This window comes from Scyliorhinus torazame, chromosome 16 (genome assembly GCF_047496885.1).
Source record: "Scyliorhinus torazame isolate Kashiwa2021f chromosome 16, sScyTor2.1, whole genome shotgun sequence".
Lineage (NCBI taxonomy): Eukaryota > Metazoa > Chordata > Chondrichthyes > Carcharhiniformes > Scyliorhinidae > Scyliorhinus > Scyliorhinus torazame.
The window spans coordinates 190445273-190466704 of NC_092722.1; the positions used below are offsets into that span (position 1 = coordinate 190445273).

At 45.7% G+C, this 21432-nt stretch overlaps 1 protein-coding gene across 1 annotated transcript in view; it reads left to right on the forward strand.

Annotated features, from left to right (window-relative positions):
- Window positions 1–21432, forward strand: part of mms19 (MMS19 homolog, cytosolic iron-sulfur assembly component) — a 94760-nt gene that overhangs the window by 56860 nt on the left and 16468 nt on the right. Inside the window, exons 17-27 of the mRNA XM_072479657.1 lie at window positions 1414–1511; window positions 3587–3745; window positions 4720–4875; window positions 7563–7671; window positions 11531–11633; window positions 12849–12923; window positions 14274–14400; window positions 18097–18218; window positions 19500–19556; window positions 19666–19852; window positions 20930–21012. Of these exons, the coding sequence (XP_072335758.1) occupies window positions 1414–1511; window positions 3587–3745; window positions 4720–4875; window positions 7563–7671; window positions 11531–11633; window positions 12849–12923; window positions 14274–14400; window positions 18097–18218; window positions 19500–19556; window positions 19666–19852; window positions 20930–21012 (1276 nt within the window). The remainder of the gene's footprint in view (window positions 1–1413; window positions 1512–3586; window positions 3746–4719; window positions 4876–7562; window positions 7672–11530; window positions 11634–12848; window positions 12924–14273; window positions 14401–18096; window positions 18219–19499; window positions 19557–19665; window positions 19853–20929; window positions 21013–21432) is intronic.

Below are 21432 nucleotides of genomic sequence, written 5' to 3' on the forward strand. Positions count from 1 at the left end.
TTTAATTATCTCTGTTTTAGATGCCCCAGGAAACTCTGCGTCCTGTGCTTTCTGGTGAAGTCTGAAGTGTCTGGTTGTAGTGGGAGGAAATATCTGGAATATTTTAGGAGCAGTGTACCAGCCGTGTGGCAAATAGTCATAGAATTTACATTGCAGAAGGAGGCCATTCGGCCCATCGAGTCTGCACCGGCTCTTGGAAAGAGCACCCTACCCAAGGTCCCACACCTCCACCCTATCCCCATAACCCAGTAACCCCACCCAGCACTAAGGGCAATTTTGGACACTAAGGGCAATTTATCATGGCCAATCCACCTAACCTGCACACCTTTGGACTGTGGGAGGAAACTGGAGTTTGTGCTAACTGCCATGCTACCGTGCTGCCCTTTGCCTGTGCTGTCCAAAGTTAATTTCTGAGATGTGGGGGATACAAAGTGGTTGATGGAGATCTGAAGGCTTAATCAGTAAAATACTGCATGTAGCTGAATGCCAGCCAGGCCAAAATATCAATGGTTTGATTCTATGGCTGAGCTGACCTCAGCCAATTGAGCTTTAGGGGTCCTACTGTTGGCTGCAGGTCCTTGGCGCTTAAGGAAGTAGGAATTGGCAGAGTTCCCTTTCCTGATATCCATTCAGTGGACTCCACAGATGCTTGATCAAGCTTGGCTTGGTTGTTCATCTTCTGACCGCATCCACCTCCCCTGCTTCCCGAGCAGTCAAATAACAGTCTCGGAGAAATAATTGTTGCAACAATTACAGTATCACAGTGAGGAGTTGACTCCTTCAGCAAGAGAATGTTGGCGATCCTATCAAAACAAAATTGAGAAATGTCCATACATAATGAGGAGCACATCCTTTGCACCTCCCCAGTGAATGATGAGACTGGGATCAGGAACTCCACAACCTGAGGGAATGTGGCGTTGATCCCACAATTCAGCCTGCTGCCCTGCTCTGGCCACGCAATGTGCCGCTGGTCTGCTTGCAACCTGCACCAAATTTCAATCCCATCATATTCAAACCCCTCTGCAGCATTGTCTCACTCCCCATCTGTGACCTTCACCTGGCGATCATACTTCTCCTACTCTCTGGCGATCTCTGCGATATCAGGAAAGGGAACTCTTGCAGTTCTGGCCACTTGTTCATCCCCACTTTCTTCAGCCTACCATGAGCTGCCGTGCCTTCAGCTACCAGGTCCCTAAGCTCTGGCATTATCCCCCACCTCCCTGTCTTATTAAAGTCTAGTCTGCCTCTTTGGTCAAGCCACTTGTCTCCGTATCTCCTTGTGTGGTTCAGTGTCGGATTTTTGTCTGATTAGGCTCCTGTGACACATCTTGCAGGACAGTTTGCTGCATTAAACGTGCTACGTATAGATACAAACTCTTTTTTTTTTTTTTTTTCAAACCTTTCTTTCCTCAGCGCTGCAGCATTGGACGCTTCCATGACCATTTCTGTAATCCATCCCACCACCTTCATCAGCAAGATGGTCCCAGCACTGACGCAGGAGTTGAATACGGGTATATCTCACAGATGTGTTAAGTGTTACTGTTTAATATAGATTGTCAACACAAGGATGTGACAAACCCTGGAATGCTGAAAGCCTCCCCCCTACCCCAAGCCCTTTATTGCTGACTCATAGAATCATGCTGCAGTTATTCAGCTCATCGCATTTCTGACAGCTTTTTGAAGGAGATATCCCATTCATCCCATCCTCACTGTTCTTTCCCCATAGCCCTCCAAATGACTCGTGTTTGAAATATACATGCAATTCCCATTCGCAAGTTACCGTTAAATCTGTTCCACCGCCCTTTCAGGCAGCACGTTCCAGACCACAACAACGTGCTGTGCAAAAAAAAAAAAAAAAAAAAATTCTTATTGCCCTCCTGTCTCTTTTTGTGTTGCCAATTATCTTAAATCTGTATTGTCCGATGACCGACCCTCCCATCTCTGGAAAAAGCTTTTATATATGTACCTTATTTACTTTATCAAAACCTCTCTGAATTTTGAGCACCTCTGTTAAATCTCCTTTCAACCTTATTCTAAGGAAGACAGTTTATTTTCTCCCAATTCATTTTGTTTGCAAAACACGCATTGTTCTAAAAGTGCATCAACGAGAACCTCAGAATATTTTGATATCATTGATCCTCGCTTTGGTGACAGCTTCACCATGATATTTCCTTGATGCCAAACACTCGGGTAACATGTTCCTTGCAATATCGATTGTCTCTACCAGAGTGCTTACAATGATTACTGACCGTAGAGGAGCCCCGCTAACGAAATGGTGACTGAATAAATCAGTGAACGTCTTTTTTTAAAATTAGTTTAAGTACTCGTTTCATTATTTTTTCCCAACTAGGGCAATTTAGCGTGGCCAATCAACCTGCCCTGCCCATCTTTGGGTTGTGGGGGTGAAACCCACGCAGACAGTGGGTAAATGTGCAAACTCCACACGGGCAGTGACCCGGGGCCGGGATTGAACCTGGGTCCTCGGCGGTGTGAGGCAGCAGTGCTAACCACTGCGCCACCTAAATCAATGAACATCTCGTGTTGGCTGTTCTGTTTATTAGAGGCACAAAGGGAGATCGTTTGCAGCAGCAAACCAAGCACTTATGGGTCAATCGTCATCCCGATCAAGCAATCTTAGGCAAAATGCTGGTTGGAGACCAAGTGAAGCACCTTCAACACTGCCCCATCAATCAATTCTTAATTAGATAAAAGCAAAGATCCCTCATGCACTCCTGTCATGCAAGTTAGATCCAGATGTTACAATTCCCAGAGAAACCGATAACTTTTTAAAAATAAATTCAAATTTCTAGTTAATAGCTCACAGGTGGCATTGTGGATGTCACGTTTTAAGACATTCACTGTAACAAACTAACACAATTATTGATTAAACACTATTTTTGTAGGCAGCCTATTCTTAAACGTCTGAACAGAACTTTTAACAACTGAAAAAAACCCACAATGAGGTATTCATTGCACTGTCCTTTAAGTTGACGTTCAATTCTCCTATGCCAATCCAAAATGAGGGTGTATTTGTGACCTTTTCCCATCCTAGATATAGTGCTGCAGCTCAAATATCTGTGGCTTCCTTAAGTGGAACAATGGTGACTAGGCTAGCAATGTCAAAGAGCACATAGACACAGCATTGCTATAGATATGCATATCCTGCATGGTCTTCAGAAATGTGGAGGAATCTTCCACTGTGTAGCTGGAAAACCTATTTGAAACTGGTTGTAACAATGCGCCTTCGTTCTTTGCAGACAGAATATTGTGCCGGTTTCAGGTAAACAGGCCATTCGTAGGTTCATTCCTCAAGGCAACCAATCCGAGTCGAGCTGCCTGGTTTAAATTTTCAAACAACACTTTGCAGTTAACTGTCAGTCACCATTAACTGGTGCATTCTCCATGGCAACACCTCTCCCAATCAGAATCCACTAACCAACCGATCAGCACTCATTTCTCATATAGTATAAGGTTGTCGTTGAGTGCAAAACAAAAAGCTTCCAACAAAATGTTTTTTTCAGCACTGCTCAAGTTGTGTTCCTACTAGAAGATTATATTTTAGTTATGAATGCATTGATATTTCCAGAGCCGATGGAAGTGAAGGATGGAGATGAACATCTTGCTCAGCCTGGGAACAATCTGCACCAACGCAGTATTCAAGCTCTGGCTGCCATCTCTACACATCCCACTATAGTGAAGAGGACAGTCCCGGTCCTACTGCAGCATCTGACCAACTTGCAGAAAGGTGAATCCTACAAAAGTAATGTGCTCCTCACCAAACGATTGGTGGGACAGGGAACATGCTGAAGTCGCGTATGTTTTTCCAAATTAAAACTGGAGAGAGGATGTTATTGTTCTTTTTGAAGTCTTGCCATTGGGGCTCCTCAAAACCAGCATATCGGTTCAGTTATGTTGAGATTTATTAAACACTTCTTTTTTTTTTCCTCTGGTTGAAATGATGTCTGGTTGAGGTGAGGGAATATCCGAGCAAAAGGCAGGGGTATTGTTGGAAGAAGACCAATAGGTAAATTGGAGAGAGAGGTTAGCGGCCTGGTATTGATAACTCTCATCATTAGGATTCACTCTTTTAATATTGGAGCTGGATGTGTGTCGAGGGGCATAAGCATCAACATGCTGTGATGCTGAACAATCTGATAGCTTTGTTTTCTGCTTCATCTTCCCTTAAAGTGTCGGCTGTAATTCCATGCATTAACACTCTTGCGTCAATCAGAAGAATGTGTTTTAGTCCCACTCCTGGTGTTGAGCACAACAGTCAAGGTTGACACTCCGGTGCAGTACTGAAGGAGTGTCACACCGTCAATCAATTGAGACGTTAACCAAAAGCCCGGTCTGCCCCGTCAGGTTGATGCAACGGACGACATGGCATTATTTTGAGGAAGAGCCAGGGAATCAAAATTAAAGCAGATTACCTTGGGGGCTTGTGCACAAAGTGTTTTGTACATTACAACAGTAACTACATTTCAAAGCTATCCCATTGGCTGTAAAGCACTTTGAGATGCGTTATGGGCGTGAGTGGCACCTTATAAATGCAAATTGTTTTCTTTACTGCATAAGTATCCAAGATAGAGAACTCAAAGGAGGGGATGGTGGGTTTCATGTACCCTGCATGGGAGCGTCTTGCAAACCATGGCTCAATGACATCATACATTGGAGCTCCACCATCAGGAGGTCTAACACGCATGACCTTTTGTTTTGCAGGGAATTCAGGCACTAAAAGTGACATGGCCATCTTGACCTGTCAGAGCCTGCAGCTGGTGGCAGAACACTGTGGGGGTGCCGGAGAGAGCAGCCAATACTTTCACCAAATGGTTGTCCCGTGCCTGCTGGGACTGGCTATCCAGGCAGCTGTGCAAGGTAAGCGTTACCTCACACCCAAACCAGCAACGTGAAGCATCTCACTCAACATCAAAGGCGAAGGGACTGTTTACTTTTCTGAAAAATCATGGCTTCCACTTGTGTTTAACATTATTGGACAAAACAGCTGCTGTTAAATATCAAGAATTGTTTTTCCTAACCTGGGACTTTGCCGACCTGCAGTTTGTTGCTCACTTTGTTGGAATTAATGTCCCGTTTGCATTTTTTCAAAGACGTCTGATTTCACTTGCATTTTTTATCTCAATGTCTCAATATGTAATTACACTTCCAATTGATGGGATAACACAATATGCTGATTTCCCTTTCCCACTCTCCATTCAGTTCTTTAATTGTAGCCACAGTGTTGCACGGAGGAGCCAAATGGACCATGGTGGGGAGACTAAATCATGATATTGAAGCATATTGAGTCAAACCACAGATCAGCAACGAGCTCACCTCCCTCCCTCTCCCTCTTCCCCCCTCTCCCGCTACTTCTTCCCCCTCTCTCCCTGTCTCCCTCTCCCCTGTAGGCCATGACCCAGTCCCAGAGTGATACTGGGACTAGGATGCCTCCTACATTACCCACCTACATTATCTGCGTACAAGCTACAGGCCTCTCACCTACACTCCAACCAATGTTGCTTTGTGAGCATGCAGCTGGACGATCTGGACCCCAGCAGAGAAACAGGCCTCCCCAAGACACATTCTCTCCCAAGTAGGAGACCTGGGTTGGAATAACAACCTAGTGAATGTACAAGGAAACAATTAACCAAAAGAGGAGTTTCACTCCTGCAATGTAAAACAGTTAACCCATTTCTCCTGAGTAAGGGAAGGGAGGTTTACACTTAAAGCTCATACTGAAATTCAGAAGCCGAGTACGGTTTGATCAGTAGTGTAACTCGCCCCCAGCCCCCCTCTAAATCCTGACCTTCATCCCAGAATATGCCTTGTGGACATTTACTTTTCTGCTAACGCTTTTTCCATGATTATTAAAAATAAATTTAGAGTACTCAACTCTTTTTTTTTTTTTTTTTCTCTCTTTTTTTTTTTTTCAATTAAAGGGCAATTTAGTGTGGCCAGTCCACCTACCCTGCACATCTTTGGGTTGTGGGTGTGAAACCCACGCAGACACTGGAAGAATATGCAGACTCGATGCGAGCAGTGACCCGGAGCCGGGATCATACCCAGTTCCTTGGCGCTGTGAGGCAGCAGTGCTAGCCACCATGCCACCCTCATGTTTTCCATAATTGATGGCGAGACTCGAAACAGTGACACCTGAAGCATGACCGGAAGCAGATGTGCCGCCAGCAGGAAGGAAGTGTGTGCTGCCATGAGCACAGCTCGTGATATATTACAAAGCACTTTACCCCAATTCCACATTGCTCCACATCAACTCTTTAGTCTTAAGCTGTTGCCCTCTTCTCCCCACAACAACAACACAAGAATTGGGAGCAGGAGTAGGCCATTCGGCCCCTCGAGCCTGCTCCTTCATTAAATGAGATCATGGCTGATCTGATTGTGACCTCAACTTCATTTTCCTGTCTGCCCTCGGCTCCCTTGTTGGTCAAAGATTTATCTAGATGAGCATTGAATATAGTCAATGACCCAGCCTCCATTACTCCCTGAGGAAGAGAATTCCACAGACTAACAACCCTCTGAGGGGGGAAAAAAGAATTCTCCGATTTCTGTCTTAAATGAGAGACCCCTAATTTTTAAATTGGGTCCCCCTAGTTCGCTGTTTTTTAATTTAGAGTACCCAATTCATTTTTTCCAATTAAGGGGCTATTTAGTGTGGCCAATCCACCTAACTTGCACATTTTAGGGTTGTGGGGGCGAAACCCACACAAACACTGAGAATGTAAACTCCACACGGACAGTGACCCAGAGCCGGGATCGAACCTGGGACCTCAGCGCTGCGAGGCTGCAGGGCTAATCCACTGCGCCACCGTGCTGCCCTATGTCCCCCTTAGTTCTACCGTTTCCTCACAAGGTGAAGCATCCTCTCCGCATCCACCCTATCAAGTCATCTTAAATGTTTCAGTAAGATCACCTTTTCTACTTCTAAACTCCAATGGATACAGATCTTGTGAAGCTGGTCCATCCCCTTCCACTTTGATTAAACACCAACATTCCATTTGCCTAATCGCTTGCTGTCCCTGCAGATTTTCTGATTCATGTACCAGGATGCCCAGATCCCTCTATGCCAGAGTTCTGCGGTTTCCCTATTTTTCTATTCTTCCTGCCAAAGTGGACAAGTTCCCCTCCCTCCCTCCCCCCATTGGACATGTCACGCAGCACCCTCACAGACGAAAGTCCAGTCTCAAACCTCGACACGACCCAGAAGATTAGCACATCTGCAGAAAAACAATGTGCTTCGAACAATCTTTCAAGTGGTAACGGCAGGTTCCGGCTGTGGCTCGGTGGGTCGCAGCCTCACGCGAGTCAGAAGGTTGAGGGGTCCGAGTCCCACTCCAGAGACTTCCATGTGTAATCAAGGCTGACACTCCGGTGCAATACTGAGGGAGTGCTGCACCGTTGGAGGTTCTAACTTTAAAATGAGATGTACTCTGCACTACAGTTATCTTTCTCTTTTAATATAGTTTGGTTTGATCTGAAGGGGAGGGAGATAATAGTGACTTGAGACAATGAAGAAATGTGACTTTTACTCACCAAACTTTCTAAAATAGCTGAGCGAGACTGTGGCTCTGAAGTCCAGCATGGCATCCTGTGTGAGGAACAAGTCATCACGACACTGGGAACGGTGATCAGCACTGCCTACAGTCACAGCCAGACTGAGTAAGTTGCTATTGCTTTTACATATTAGCGATCAGGAAATAGCTACTTGTCCATTAAGCCTGTCTCATTTCACCATGGCCAGACCATCAGGACCATCCACTTATTTCTTGCCTTCCCCTTGCAACCATGTAATCTCCCACGAGTGATGGAAAAACCCCATGATCCACAAGAGAAAAAATATCTGGTGGAAAATTTCTCACTAGCTAGTCCAGGAGAGATCTTGTAGGTTAAATGTTATCTGTAAAGACATGAATTGAAGCATACCAGATTCTGAAAGGGCGTGACCGGATAGGAATTGAGAGGCTGTTTTCCCCTGGCTGGGGAATCGAGAACTATCCCAGGATAAGAAGGCCATTATTTGGATAGATGAGAAATTACTATGTTCAGAGGGCTCTGAAGCTTTGTAATTCAGGAGAGCTGTGGGTGCTCCATCATCGAATATATCCATGGCAGAGATGAATAGACTTTTGGTGTCTCAAGGAATATGGGTAAGTGTTTTTTTTTCCAATTAAGGGGCAATTTAGCATGGCCAATTCACCTGCCATGCACATCTTTGGATTGTGGGGTGAGACCCACGCAGACACGGAGAGAATGTGCAAACTCCATATGAACAATGTCCCGGGGCCGGGTTCGAACATGGGTCCTCAGCGCCGTGAGGCAGCAGTGCTAGCCACTGCGTCACCGTGCAGCCCTAGGAAAATGGAAGAATTCAGAATGTCCAGTTCACCGAACAAGCACGTCTTTCTGGACTTATTCCCGATGAATTAATTCCAAGTCCCTGAGAGAAGAAATTCTTAAATGGGAGACCCCTCAATCTGAAACGGGACGCCAGGTTCTAGATTCCCCCATGAGGAGTAACCTTGTCCCAGCGTCTATCCTGTCGAGCCCCGCAGAGATCTCAATATTTATCTCATTCATACAAACTCCATTGAGTGTTATCGCAATGTCACTTATGGGAGCTTGCTGTTCACAAATTGGCAGCTGCGTTACCTACTCTTCGGCCACGTTGACTGCACTCCAGAAGCACTTCATTGGCAGCAGAGACTTTGGGAATGCAGTGATTTGTTAAAGGTGTTATATAAATGCAATCTCTTTCTTTTGTTTCCGAAATAACTTTGTGAATGTTGACCCATTTCCTCTGGGTTCAGAAAATCACAGTAAAAACATAAGAATTGTTGGCCATTCCACTCAGTGGCTTTGTAGACAGTCATAACCTACCCGTCTTTTCAACATAGCTTTCAGCCCTTCTCCCTCCTGCAATGCATGTGAATTGCCCTTTAATTCTCCATGCTGCCAACTCCTCTGTGGGCCAATGTCCACGTCTCATAAATGAATTTTTTTTTTAGACTCACTCCACTGGTCTGTATTCCTTTTGGATGGAAAGTTCCTCCTGAATTTCCCATCTCACTGATCGTGGAGTTTGGAACCCTTCATCACCATGAGCAGATTGCCAGCTTCAGCTTCACTGATCCACTTCTTCATCCTGGAAGTGCGGTGAAGTTTCCCCTTATCTGGGTCAAACTGTAATTCCAGAAGGCTGGAATTATCCTCACTCCAGGACCAGATGAGACAAACTCTGTAATTTTCAGAGGATTGGACAGTTCCGACAATCATTCTGCAGAAGGGGAAAGAAACTGAGGACACCTTTTTGCTGTCCGGGTCCTTGTCTTCCCCACCCACCTTTCTCTCTCTACCTCAGTCTCTTCGCAAAGACCTTCCTTGAAACGTAATGTCTCCCCCTTTTGGTTTGCTGTCAGTTTTTAAACTATTTTCCGTGTCTGAAGCACTTTGAAATATTTTGTTATATTAAGGCCGCTATATAAATGTGTTATTGTTGCCTTGGGAATTCCCTCATCATATTCGCTCTCCACTTTCGTTGCTGAAAACGTCCATGTGTGAATGTGGAAACAGAATGAGATCAAGGGTCTTTGTGTTTCACTCGTCCTGATCCCAACCCCACCAGTCAGACAGCACTCACCATGTGAACTTGGTGTAGTGAGGTGCCAGCCGGCATCACATATACTTTTGTTCCAGTAAATGTTTGCCTGTCCAAAACAAGTACAAGAGATAATCAGAGACAAAACTTAACACTTTGCATAAACAATGCCTGGAAGGCAAGGGGGTTAGTGGTTTGAAATCCTAGTACTAACGCACTTCCTTCTGAATCTGTACAGGAGTGCGGATTTCCAAGTTGGAATCAAACATTGGGACAGACTGTTCCTTTCCTGTTCCTTCCCTCCAGTGGAATCTATTATTCTCTGCTTCCTGTTTCTCTATTCTAGAAAAGCTGCAGCCTCTGCACTCTGGAGATTCCTTGTCCTTCACCCTGGTTCACCCCTGAATCACTGATGTGCAGTATTTTCTTTATTCGTTCATGGGAAGTGGGCATCGCTGGCTGCACCAGCATCTATTGCCCATCCCTGAGAGCATACAAGGAGTCAACCACCTTGCTGTAGGTCTGGAGTCACATGTAGGACAGACCGAGTAAAGATGACAGATTTTCTTCACAAAAGGACATTAGTGAACCAGATGGGTTTTTATGACAATCGACAATGGTTTCATTAGACTTTTAATTCCAGGTCTTTTTTTTTTTAAATTGAATTCAGATTCCACCATCCGCCCTGGTGGGATTCGAACCGGGTCCCCAGAGCATTACTCTGGGTCTCTGGATTATTAGTCCAGTGACAACACCACTACACTGCCTCCCAACATGCGTCCACAGAGATTTCAACCCGTTGGCATCATCCTGCAGTACTCCCTGTGCCATAATTTATACTTGACATATACAGTATAGGAGGACCTTCAGCCCATCATGTCTGTGCTGGCTCTTTGAAAGAGCTCTTCAATTGGTCCCAAGTAGGGAGGATATGCTTCAATTATAGTGGGCACCGGGGGCAGCACGGTGGCGCAGCGGTTAGCACTGCTGCCTCACGGCGCTGAGGACCCGGGTTCGATCCCGGCTCTTGGTCACTGTCCGTGTGGAGTTTGCACATTCTCCCTGTGTCTGCAGGGGTCTCACCCCCACAACCCAAAATGTGCAGGCGAGGTGGATTGGCCACGCTAAATTGTGCCTTAATTGGAAAAAATGAATTGGGTACTCAAAATTTTTTTTTAAAAGAGAGAGTTTAGAAGAGTAAGAGGTGACTTGATTGAAACATGCAAGATCCTGCGGGGTCTTGACAGAATGGATATGCAGAGGATGTTTCTTTTTGTGGCAGAATCTAGAACCAGTGGGATTGGGAGTCACTGTTTAAAATAAGGGGAGGCCCATTAAGGACCGAGATGAGACAAAAGGTTTTGTCTGAGGGTCCTGAGACTTTGGAGCTCCCTTCCTCAAGCAGAATCTTTGAATGCTGACGGCAGCGGTAGATAGATTCTTGATAAACCAGGGGGTGGAAGGTTAAGGGACATAGGCAGGAGGTTGCAATCAGATCAGTTGAATGACGGATGCTGGCTCAGGCGGCTGAATGGCCGATTCCTGATCCTAACTCATATGTCCAGATGTGAACCTTACAGATCTGGGCCTTATAGGTGACTCCAATCCATGCCAGCACGGCTGACTGTTTGTGCTCTGAAGTGGCCTAGTCTGCCACTCCATTATATCAAATCACTAGCAGCTGTTCTCGAAGGTTCACCACCTACTCAAGGAGCCCGGGATGGCAATAGATGCCCCCTCAGCCCGAGAACAAAACCTGGAAATTGAAAATTGCAGGGCAGCAGAATTATCATCTAGTGATTGTATTAATCATCCTGAGGTTCATGCGGTGTGGTGAGTGGAGAAAGAAAGTATTTGTTTTCAAAGTTTTTTGTTTCCTTCTCTCTTTCCTCCCTCTCCTCCACTACTATAACCCCCTCTTAGACTAGCTTCCAGAACAATCTCCCAGGTTGTGGCCCTGTATCTCGATGGGGATGTCTCCTTCTTGCCTGAAAATAACCTGTCCAGAAAGTTTCGGCCTTTCCAAGTGAGTAACTCCTTTGCTTTTCTTCTTAATCCGAATAATTCAACACAGACGGAGGCCATTTGGCCCATTGTACGTGTGCCTACAGTCACTCTACCCCCACCTTTTGCCCCATAGTCCTGTAGCTTTTTTTCCTATTGAAGGTTCACTGTTTCATCAGACCACACCACCCAGTGCATTCTGGATAATCATACTCACGACTAAAGATGTTTTTTAAAATCCTCACCTTTCCTCTGATTCTTTTCCAATGACCTCTGTTAGAAAATGAGTGTGCGGTGACAGCCAAGTGCAGCTTCTACAGCTGAATAGTCTGCTTGGCATTACGCTGAAAAGGGTCAAGTGAAAATGGCCACTTGGATAAAATACTAAAGTTGGATGTTGCCTCCTTACTTAGAAAAGAAGCATCATCCTCAGGAACTGAGGGGCTAACAGACATTTTTGGAAGAAAATTCTCCTTCTGCCTCTGTCCCAGCCTCCGGCAAGCTTTATTCCACTTTGCATTGAGTGACTTGGTTGAAGAACTGCCCCAGTGACTTTGTAAACGGGCAATCGTTGGGTGAGAGTGGCTGATTAGTCACTTGCTCAGAGTCTTTATTTCCCCTCTCTCTACCCTTATTTTGAAGGTCGGATTTCTGCTTGCTAGCTCCCTGCGATAGCTTTCAGTCTTGCTCCGAAACTCAGAGCTGGAAGTCATGGGAAGGAGTCATCGCTCCACGTCACCCCACCATCCTGAGAATTTAGTGGCTGCCCAAGAAAGTTTTATTTTAGAACTACCTTGCACAATTCCATTTATTGCCGGGTCCATAAGCTGCCTCGTCTGTGGCTTTAATTTACCATCTGAATTTGGGAGGCCTTGCGTAACACAGGACCATGCTCCCTATTAATACAGACAGTATGTTGCGGTGAAGCCCAGGGGGCTTATTACTGATCTGACCAGAGAATGCTTGACGCTGACACACAACTCCTGCAATGGAAGGTGTTAATCCAACACGACCCTCCCTCCTTGAGGAAACAAATTCCAATACCTCAATGTTGCAGGTTGAAGGCTGTCAACTTAATGTTTCCCTATCATCGTCCAACAGGGAGATCAAACCTTGGCACCGTGGAGCTTTGGCAGTTCAATTTCTAAATACATTCTGTCTCACCATAAAGATTTGTGAGATTGGAATGTTTCCCTGAAATCCGGATGCTGTGATCTTCTCTCCTTTCCTTTTCTAGTTGCCTGACTTTCCATGGCCACAGACTCAGTTGACTGCCCTCCTGAAGGCCGCTGTCTGTTCCCTGCCAAAGAATGTGAGTATCAACCCGACCTGAGGTTCAACGTTATCATAATCAACAGAATATTCCTCTCCTCTGGGAACGGGGAGTGTCTTGGTCCATTCCAGCACAGATCAGAGAGGTGGATGGTTAAGGGGAGTCCACACAACAAAGTATGTTTACAAACCAACAAAGCATTATCGGTCTCCAATTCGCAGTGTGGTGCAGTGTGCAAAATGAAGCTGTCACACTGATGTAAACTTGTTAAATTGGTTTGGGACTTGCACTGTATGTAACCCCGTGCTGTATCTGTCCTGGGAGTGTTTGATGGGGACAGTGCAGAGGGAACTTTACTTTGTATCTAACCCCATGCTGTACCTGTCCTGCAAATGTTTGATTGGGGCAGTGTAGAGGGAGCTTTACTCTGTATCTAACCCTGTGCTGTACCTGTCCTGGGAGTGTTTGATGGGGACAGGATAGAGGGAGCTTTACTCTGTATCTAACCCCGTGCAATACCTGTCCTGGGAGTGTTTGATGGGGACAGGATAGAGGGAGCTTTACTCTGTATATAACCCTGTGCTGTACCTGTCCTGTAGATTTGATTTGATTTATTATTGTCACATGTATTGGTATACAGTGAAATGTATTGTTTCTTGCATGCTGTACAAGCAATGCATACCGTACAAAGGGAAGGAAGGAGAGACTGCAGAATAGAAGAAGAGCAAAAGATAGAATTAGAGGATATGCTGGGCACAGCTTGCAAGACGTCGCCTCGCTCCGGCGCCATCTTGGAAAAAAGGGCAATGTCGAGTCCATTTGCATTTATTTAATCGGCATTGGCCCGATAGCACAGTGGTTAGCACTGTTGCTTCACACGCCAGCGTCCTAGGTTTGATTCCCGGCTTGGGTCAGTGTCTGTGCGGAGTCTGCACATTCTCCCCGTGTCTGCGCGGGTTTCCTCCGGGCGCTCCAGTTTCCTCCCACAAGTCCTGAAAGACTTGCTGTTAGGTGAATTGGACATTCTGAATTCTCCCTCAGTGTACCCGAACAGGCGCCGGAATGTGGCGACTAGGGGATTTTCACAGTAACTTCATTGCAGTGTTAATGTAAGCCTGCTTGCGACAATAAAGATTATTATTATTGAACAGGCACCGGAATGTGGCGACTAGGGGCTTTTCACAGTAACTTCATTGCAGTGTCAGCCTACTCGTGACAATAAAGATTATTTAAAAGCGTGAGTGTGGCGGGATGGTTAATTTCTAATTTCATTACTGGCTTCTTTTTGACAATGACATGAAAGAGGAAATGTCTGAATGAGATCTCATTTGGCTTCATATGTCTCAAATCACGAATCGTTAAGTTACTGAAGCACATTGTTTATTGCAGGTATTGGTACCTCAGCAGGAGAGGTTGCTGGCACATCTGATGGAGCTGTGTTGCACCAGCAACCATCGATTCACTTACACGTCTGCTGCAAAATGCATTGCTGGCCTTATTAACAAATACCCTGCAGGTGAGGGTCCGCTTGTCTTTTTATAGTCCATGTGATCTAAACCAAGCCATTGTTCAATAGTCGGTCAGCAATACTGCCATTTATAGCACCGTTACCTGTCGGAAAGTTATGAGGTGACTGTCCATCAGTTCCCCAATTGCATTTTATTTTGATAAATTTAGAGTACCAATTTTTTTTTTTCCCAATTAAGGGGCAATTTAGCGCGGCCAATCCACCTACCCTGCACATCTTTGGGTTGTGGGGGTGAAACCCACACAAACACTGGGAGAATGTGCAGACTGAACACGGACAGTGACCCAGGGCCGGGATCGAACCTGGGACCTTGGCGCCGTGTGGCAGCAGTGCTAACCACTGCGCCACTCTGCCGCTCTCAGTTCCCCAATGGTGGCATCTAACTGCCTCTTTTTAAAGTTTTCTCTTTAGATGGGATGACACTATTCTATTCAACCTTGATGGTAAAGTGCATAGTTGCTCAAGCTTCTTTAATCAGATTTTGGGCATGCACACATTTCTGTGTCACCAACGTTCTGCTACTAAATTTGTGTGCGGATTTGCAACAGGAAATTGCCTGTATAAAACTACCTCCCTCTAGTGGAGCCTCTGCAGCAGAACCAGTTGTAGGAGGCTGTAACTGCAGCATGTCCAGTTACATGGGAACTTATAAAGTAAGTGCAGACAGAGAGTGAATGACTTCAAAACAGGGCAAGTGTTTCACTTGAGCGCCCCTTGTCTTAACAATGTTTCACCGTATGAGCATACTTGGTTGTAATTCAGTTAATAAGCTTGATCCAGTTGTATATCCATCTATAAAAGTAGGCAAGAACCTGAAATATTGAGGCATTTTTTTCGCACAGTGCAGTGTAATGGATGATCTTTGCTTCAGAGATGGGGGGAGTAGCGGAGAATTTATTTTAGAGTTCTGATGATCTGGAATACACTGCCTGAAAGTGTGGCCAAATCAGAATTCAGTAGTAACTTTTAAAGGGATTGGACAATGATTTGAAGGGATAGGTTTTTATTGTTATAGGGAAAGAGCAGGGAAAGTGGAACTAACTGGCCCAGTCTCTCAAAGAACCTGAACAGATGATGGGCCAAATGGCCTCCTTTGATCTGTTATTCTAATTTGCCTTCTCTCAAGTGCTCTGCATTTCTCATCGCTATCGCCTTCTACTTGCAATAGGTTCTTTGTTAAATTTTACACCTATGCCTTTGACAATGTGGGTGGCGTGATACCTCACACCTCTACCTCTTCCAGGACAGGCGATTGTCTAAATCCAACACGACAGCACAACCAGCCACTGGCAAGATGGTGAGAGCTGGTCCTTGGGATTAAGCACTCCTCCCCTCAGTGCAAGGAGGACGAGGAGCTGAGGAGTGGGCCTGCCCCATTCCCACCCCATTCCATATAGGAAAACACGGAGACCTAACCACCTGAATTGAACACTTCTCCCCCACCCCTTCCCCTCAGTGAGGGGAATCACTTATCCTTTACAATGCGCAGTCCAGGCGAGGGACCTCCATGTAAGCTGCACCACTGTCCGGGGCGGGGGGGGGGGGGGACCATATATATAATATAGGATACAAAGCTGAATGTTAGAGTCAGATGAAGACCGAGATCGGTGTGAGGTCTAAAGGTACAAGTAGACAATATGTTAATTCCAATGTTTGTATATCGTAGAAGAATGAGTCTGAAGTTAGCCTTGTACCTAGAGCAGGTTTATTCTTGAGACAGCTCAGCAGAATGATAGACGCTCCCAATTCCTTCCACACCCTGTCTTTAACAATGGAATTGACGATACATTGACACAACATCCTACAGAACACAAGGTCCAGTTCAGAGCATCAATAAGCACAGTTACATTGATGATATAAAACAGCAGAAAAATGTGGACCACCTTTGCTTAGTCTGCAAGTATGCCTCCAACCTTTCTGTTGCGTGCCATTTTAATTGAGCACCTTGCTCTCATGCCCACATTGATTTGATTTGATTTATTGTCACATGTACCGAAGTACAGTGAAAAGTATTTTTCTGCGGCCAAGGAATGTACACAGTACGTATATAGTAGACACAAGAATAATTAACAGGGAACATTGACAAATGATACATTGACAAAACCGTGATTGGTTACAGTGCGGAACAAGGGGCCAAACAAAGCAAATAAATTGAGCAAGAGCAGCATAGGGCGTCGTGAATAGTGTTCTTACAGGGAACAGATCAGTCTGAGGGGGAGTCGTTGAGGAGTCTTGTAGCTGTGGGGAAGAAGCTGTTCCTATGTCTGGATGTGCGGGTTTTCAGACTTCTGTACCTTCTGCCTGATGGAAGGGTCTGGAAGAGGGCAAAGCCTGGGTGGGAGGCGTCTCTGATAATGCTGTCTGCCTTTCTAAGGCAGCGAGAGCTGTAGACAAAATCAATGTGGGGGGGGCAGGTTTGTGTGATGCGTTGGGCTGAGTTCACCACACTCTGCAGTTTCTTGCGATCTTGGACTGAACAGTTGCCATACCAGGCTGTGATGCAGCCGGATAGGATGCTCTCTATTGCACATCTGTAGAAGTTTGAGAGAGTCGATGCAGACATGCCAAATTTCTTTAGCTTCCATAGGAAGTAGAGACGTTGTTGGGCTTTTCTGTACTTGATCCGCTGCAGTGCTCCAGTGAAGCTGCAGCAGCAGTATTTCACCTGCCGATTGGGCACATGTTGAGTTCGGCAACTTTAGGTTTTGACCTTTCTCCTCCACCTTAAAACCTGTTTGGCATCTTTGAATTTGTCTATATATGTGTTTCTGGAACAGACCTCTTCATTCACCTGAGGGAGGAGCAGCGCTCCGAAAGCTAGTGACATCGAAACAAACCTGTTGGACTTTAACCTGGTGTTGTAAGACTTCGTACTGTGCTCACCCCAGTCCAACGCCGGCATCTCCACATTAAAACCTCTATTTCTTCCTTTTTTTAATATTCCACCCGTGTATTGCCTCAATGAAAAACACCCCATTCCCCTCTCACACCAGGCCATCTATCTTTTGTTCGAAAGTTGCGATTTTGTTTTGTTGCAATTTCTGCATTCTCCCTCCTTTCAGTTCTGACCAAGGACTTGAAATGTTAACTCTGTTTCTCTCTTACAGATGCTGGCAGTCCTCAGTTTTCCCAACTTCCTCTGTACTTTTTCAGGTTCCAGCATCTGCAGTATTTCGCTTATTTTAGCAGAAAAATGTGATGAGAGAGAGAGAATAATTTGAGGTTCAGGTTAAAGGAAGGATTTGTCTATCAGACAGCAACCTTCTTTGCAGGAGCCTCAGCATGTAGAGTGGCATTGCAATTCCGGGGCCGATTTGAATTGACACAAGTCAACCCCACCACCTGGAGGGTCCCCTCCAAGTCGCTCACCATCCCAATTTGGAAATATATGGCCGTTCCTTCACTGTCACTGGGTCAAAACTCTGGAACTCCCTCCCTAACAGCATGGTGAGTGTACCTACACCTCCGGGACTGCAGCGCTTTGAGAAGGCAGCACACCACCACCTTCTGAAGGGCAACTAGCAATGGGCAATAAATGCTGGCCTAACAGCGACGCCCACATCCTGTAAATTAATTTTTTTTAAACTGGTCCTTGGTCTTTTTTGTTCCCATCACCATTTGAGGGAACATTAGCTGAAGTGCAGTATGACACTCTTATGATCTGTTCTTTTTCTCTGTGTGTAGGTGAGCAGTTGGATTCTATTCTGTGTGATGTGCTGAAAAAGATTGACAGTGGACTAGAGAGGAACGCTGGCGATTGTTCACAGTCCGTGAGCAGGAGCCGGGTTTTCACCTTGCTACTGTGGGTAAGGAATTTGTATGTCAATGGTTATTAGAAGTAAAGAAGAAACTTGCGTTTACCTCACGCCTTCACCGCCTAAAGACACTTCAAAGCAATTAACAGCCAATTAAGCACTTTGTGAAGTGTAGTCACAGTTGGAATGTAAGAAGCACAAATGGTTGTGCACAGATACCTCCCACAATCAGTAATGTGATAATTACCAGGACACCGGAGAGCTGCCCTGTACTAAAATAGTCATGATGTGGGGATGGACTGGGCGTTGGACTCGGCTGAGCGCGGTAAGAAGTCTTACAACACCAGGTTAAAGCTGTGCTCCGAAAGCTAGTGATTCGAAACAAACCTGTTGGACTTTAACCTGGTGTTTGTAAGACTTCTTACTGTTCAAAAATAGTAGTCGTAGGATCCCTTCAATCCACCTTAGTTTCATGTCTCGTCTCGTTTCATAGCATTCCTCCAGTAATGGCACTTGGGGTATCAACCTGGACTTTGTGCTCGTGCCTCTGAAGTGGGACTTGAACCCCCAACGTGCTGACACAAGTCGTCTTCCCCTTCTGTGCTGGTACGATTCTGTGATTTGACTCCATTTGAATTTGTCAGCACCACCGCCCTCATTCTGGGGCTGGTTTAGCACAGGGCCAAATCGCTGGCTTTGAAAGCAGACCAAGGCAGGCTAGTAGCGCGGTTCAATTGCCGTACCAGCCTCCCCGAACAGGTGCCGGAATGTGGCGACTAGGGGCTTGTCACAGTAACTTCATTTGAAGCATACTTGTGACAATAAGTGATTTTCATTCTCCAGTTCCTCTCCTGCCAGTCTGCACAGTACATGATTGCCCACCATGTGAAGTGGTCAATTTTAAACCTTTCCAGTTTGAGCTTCGGTCCACTTGTTGTAACAATCATTTAAAAAAAGTATTTTTATTAAACTTGTATCATTTTATGCAAATCACAATCACAGTAACAGATATAATAACAATAGAAAAGCAAACCCAAAGAAGAACAATACCCTCCCCCGCCCCCACACACACCAACAGTGACTAGATCCTTAAATTGCAAGCTGAATGGCCACCATCCATCGATCAGCCCCTTAGCCATGAACGCCACTGTCTCAAGGTGCAAGAACTGCATCAAATCACCCAGCCACACTGCGCCAGTAGGTGGTGTCGCCTGCCTCTATTGTAGCAAACTGTCACATTATGTCCCCAACCCGCACAGAATAGGAATGGATGTTGGACAGTGTTGTTCTCTGTGCAACAATTATCTTTTGATTTTTGTCTTATTTCTCTAGTTAACAAAATCTCTGGTGCTGCGATATCACCCTCTGGCTACCACATTGACTGACAAGGTAGGAGGAAGTTTCTCCTCTGATCCATTACGCAACGCAAAGCCTTTTTGTTTACTATTCTCTCCTTTGTTCCACATCAAACTTAGTTCGATCTCCTCTTTCCCCTCAGTTGATAGAGTTGCTCACTGACCTGGAGCTGGGAACTGAGGCAGCGGATGGATTTTTCATGTTGGTGAGCGACTCCACAGATGTCCTGAACAAGGCCACTCACGCTGACATCCGCATCATGTACCGGCAGCGATTCTTCACTGAGAACGCCCCCAAACTAGTCCACGGCTTCCACTCGGCCAGCCAAGGTGATCCCTGGTTTAAATTACAGTCAGTGTGGACATTCTGGCACATAAACAATAGAAAGGCGAAGTATTTCATAGGCAAATAAGAGAAAAGGATGGGCTAATGTTTGCATTGGACAAATTGTCAGGGCAGGTGAGCACATCGGTCCCAGACAGCAGCATTTATACTCTGTCCTGGAGTCACATGATCATCAGTCCCCAGACAGCAGCATTTATACCGTGTCCTGGCGTCACAGGATCATCGGTCCCCAGACAGTAACATTTATACCGTGTCCTGGAGTCACAGGAACATCAGTCCCCAGACAGCAGCATTTATACCGTGTCCTGGAGTCACAGGAACATCAGTCCCCAGACAGCAGCATTTGTACCGTGTCCTGGAGTCACAGTGATACCGGTCCCCATCAGCAGCATTTATACAGTGTCCTGGAGACACAGGATCATCAGTCCCCAGACAGTAACATTTATGCTGTGTTCTGGAGTCATAGGGAAAATGGTCCCCAGACAGCAGCATTTATACTGTGGCCTGGAGTCACAGGATCATCGGTCCCCAGACAGCAACATTTGTGCTGTGTCCTGGAATCACCGGAATATCAGTCCCCAGACAACAGCGTTTATCTTTGTCTTGGACACCGGTCCCCAGCAGCGTTTATACTGTGTCCTGGAGTCACAGGGACATCGGTCCCCAGACAGCATCTTTTATACTGTGTCCTGGAGTCACAGGGAATCCGGTCCCCAGACAGCGGCATCCACACTGCACCATGGGAGTCACCTCCAGGAGTGTGTGGACATAGTGCCCAAAGGAATAGGAATTAAATTATTGTTAAAATTTGCAACTGAGCTATAAGAGCATTTGTTTATAAAATGATAGGTTTTGCCTCTGGTATCTGTGCAGTGACTGGAGGGAGGATTTTGAGTTGTCTAATTCCAGGATGAAATAAGTTAGCTATAGGGGTGGGGTGGTCAGGGGGAAATGGGCCCACATCTTCATTACTAATTGTTTCACCTCGAGGCCCGGGCACTGATATGTTGACATTGATACGTTCACTCTAACACTGCCCCAATGGGCTTGCTTTGTTACAGATAATAAGTCAAACTACCTGAAGGCACTTTCTCACGTGTTGAACAGCCTCCCGAAGCAGGTCCTGATGACCGAGCTTCCTTCGGTCAGTGCAAGTATTCTCCTCCTCTGGGACTTTATGCTGTTCTCATATGCAGGTGTCTTTCATCCCGTCAGTCATCTGATCGCTGATGTTTTGTGTATCTGTGATTATATGATGCTCATTCTATTTAAACCTCACCTTTGCTTGCCCCTCACCTCCACCCAAAAGCGTCAAAAGTGATTGCTTTTGTTTCCTGTTCCCAAGTCTGATTTCCTCTTCTCGATCACAAGCAGGCCGATTAGGTTTCTAACCCACCACCTGCATTGATGAATTTTACAGCAGCAATCGCTGGACTGACCGGAGCGAGATCCATTGATCTGATTGTTTCGCAACCCCGCCCCATCACCTCTGCAATTAGAAGCCCGTGGTTGTTGAGATCAGTTATTGTGCATCTATTGTTAGCTCAGCAGAGAGCTGTTTTAC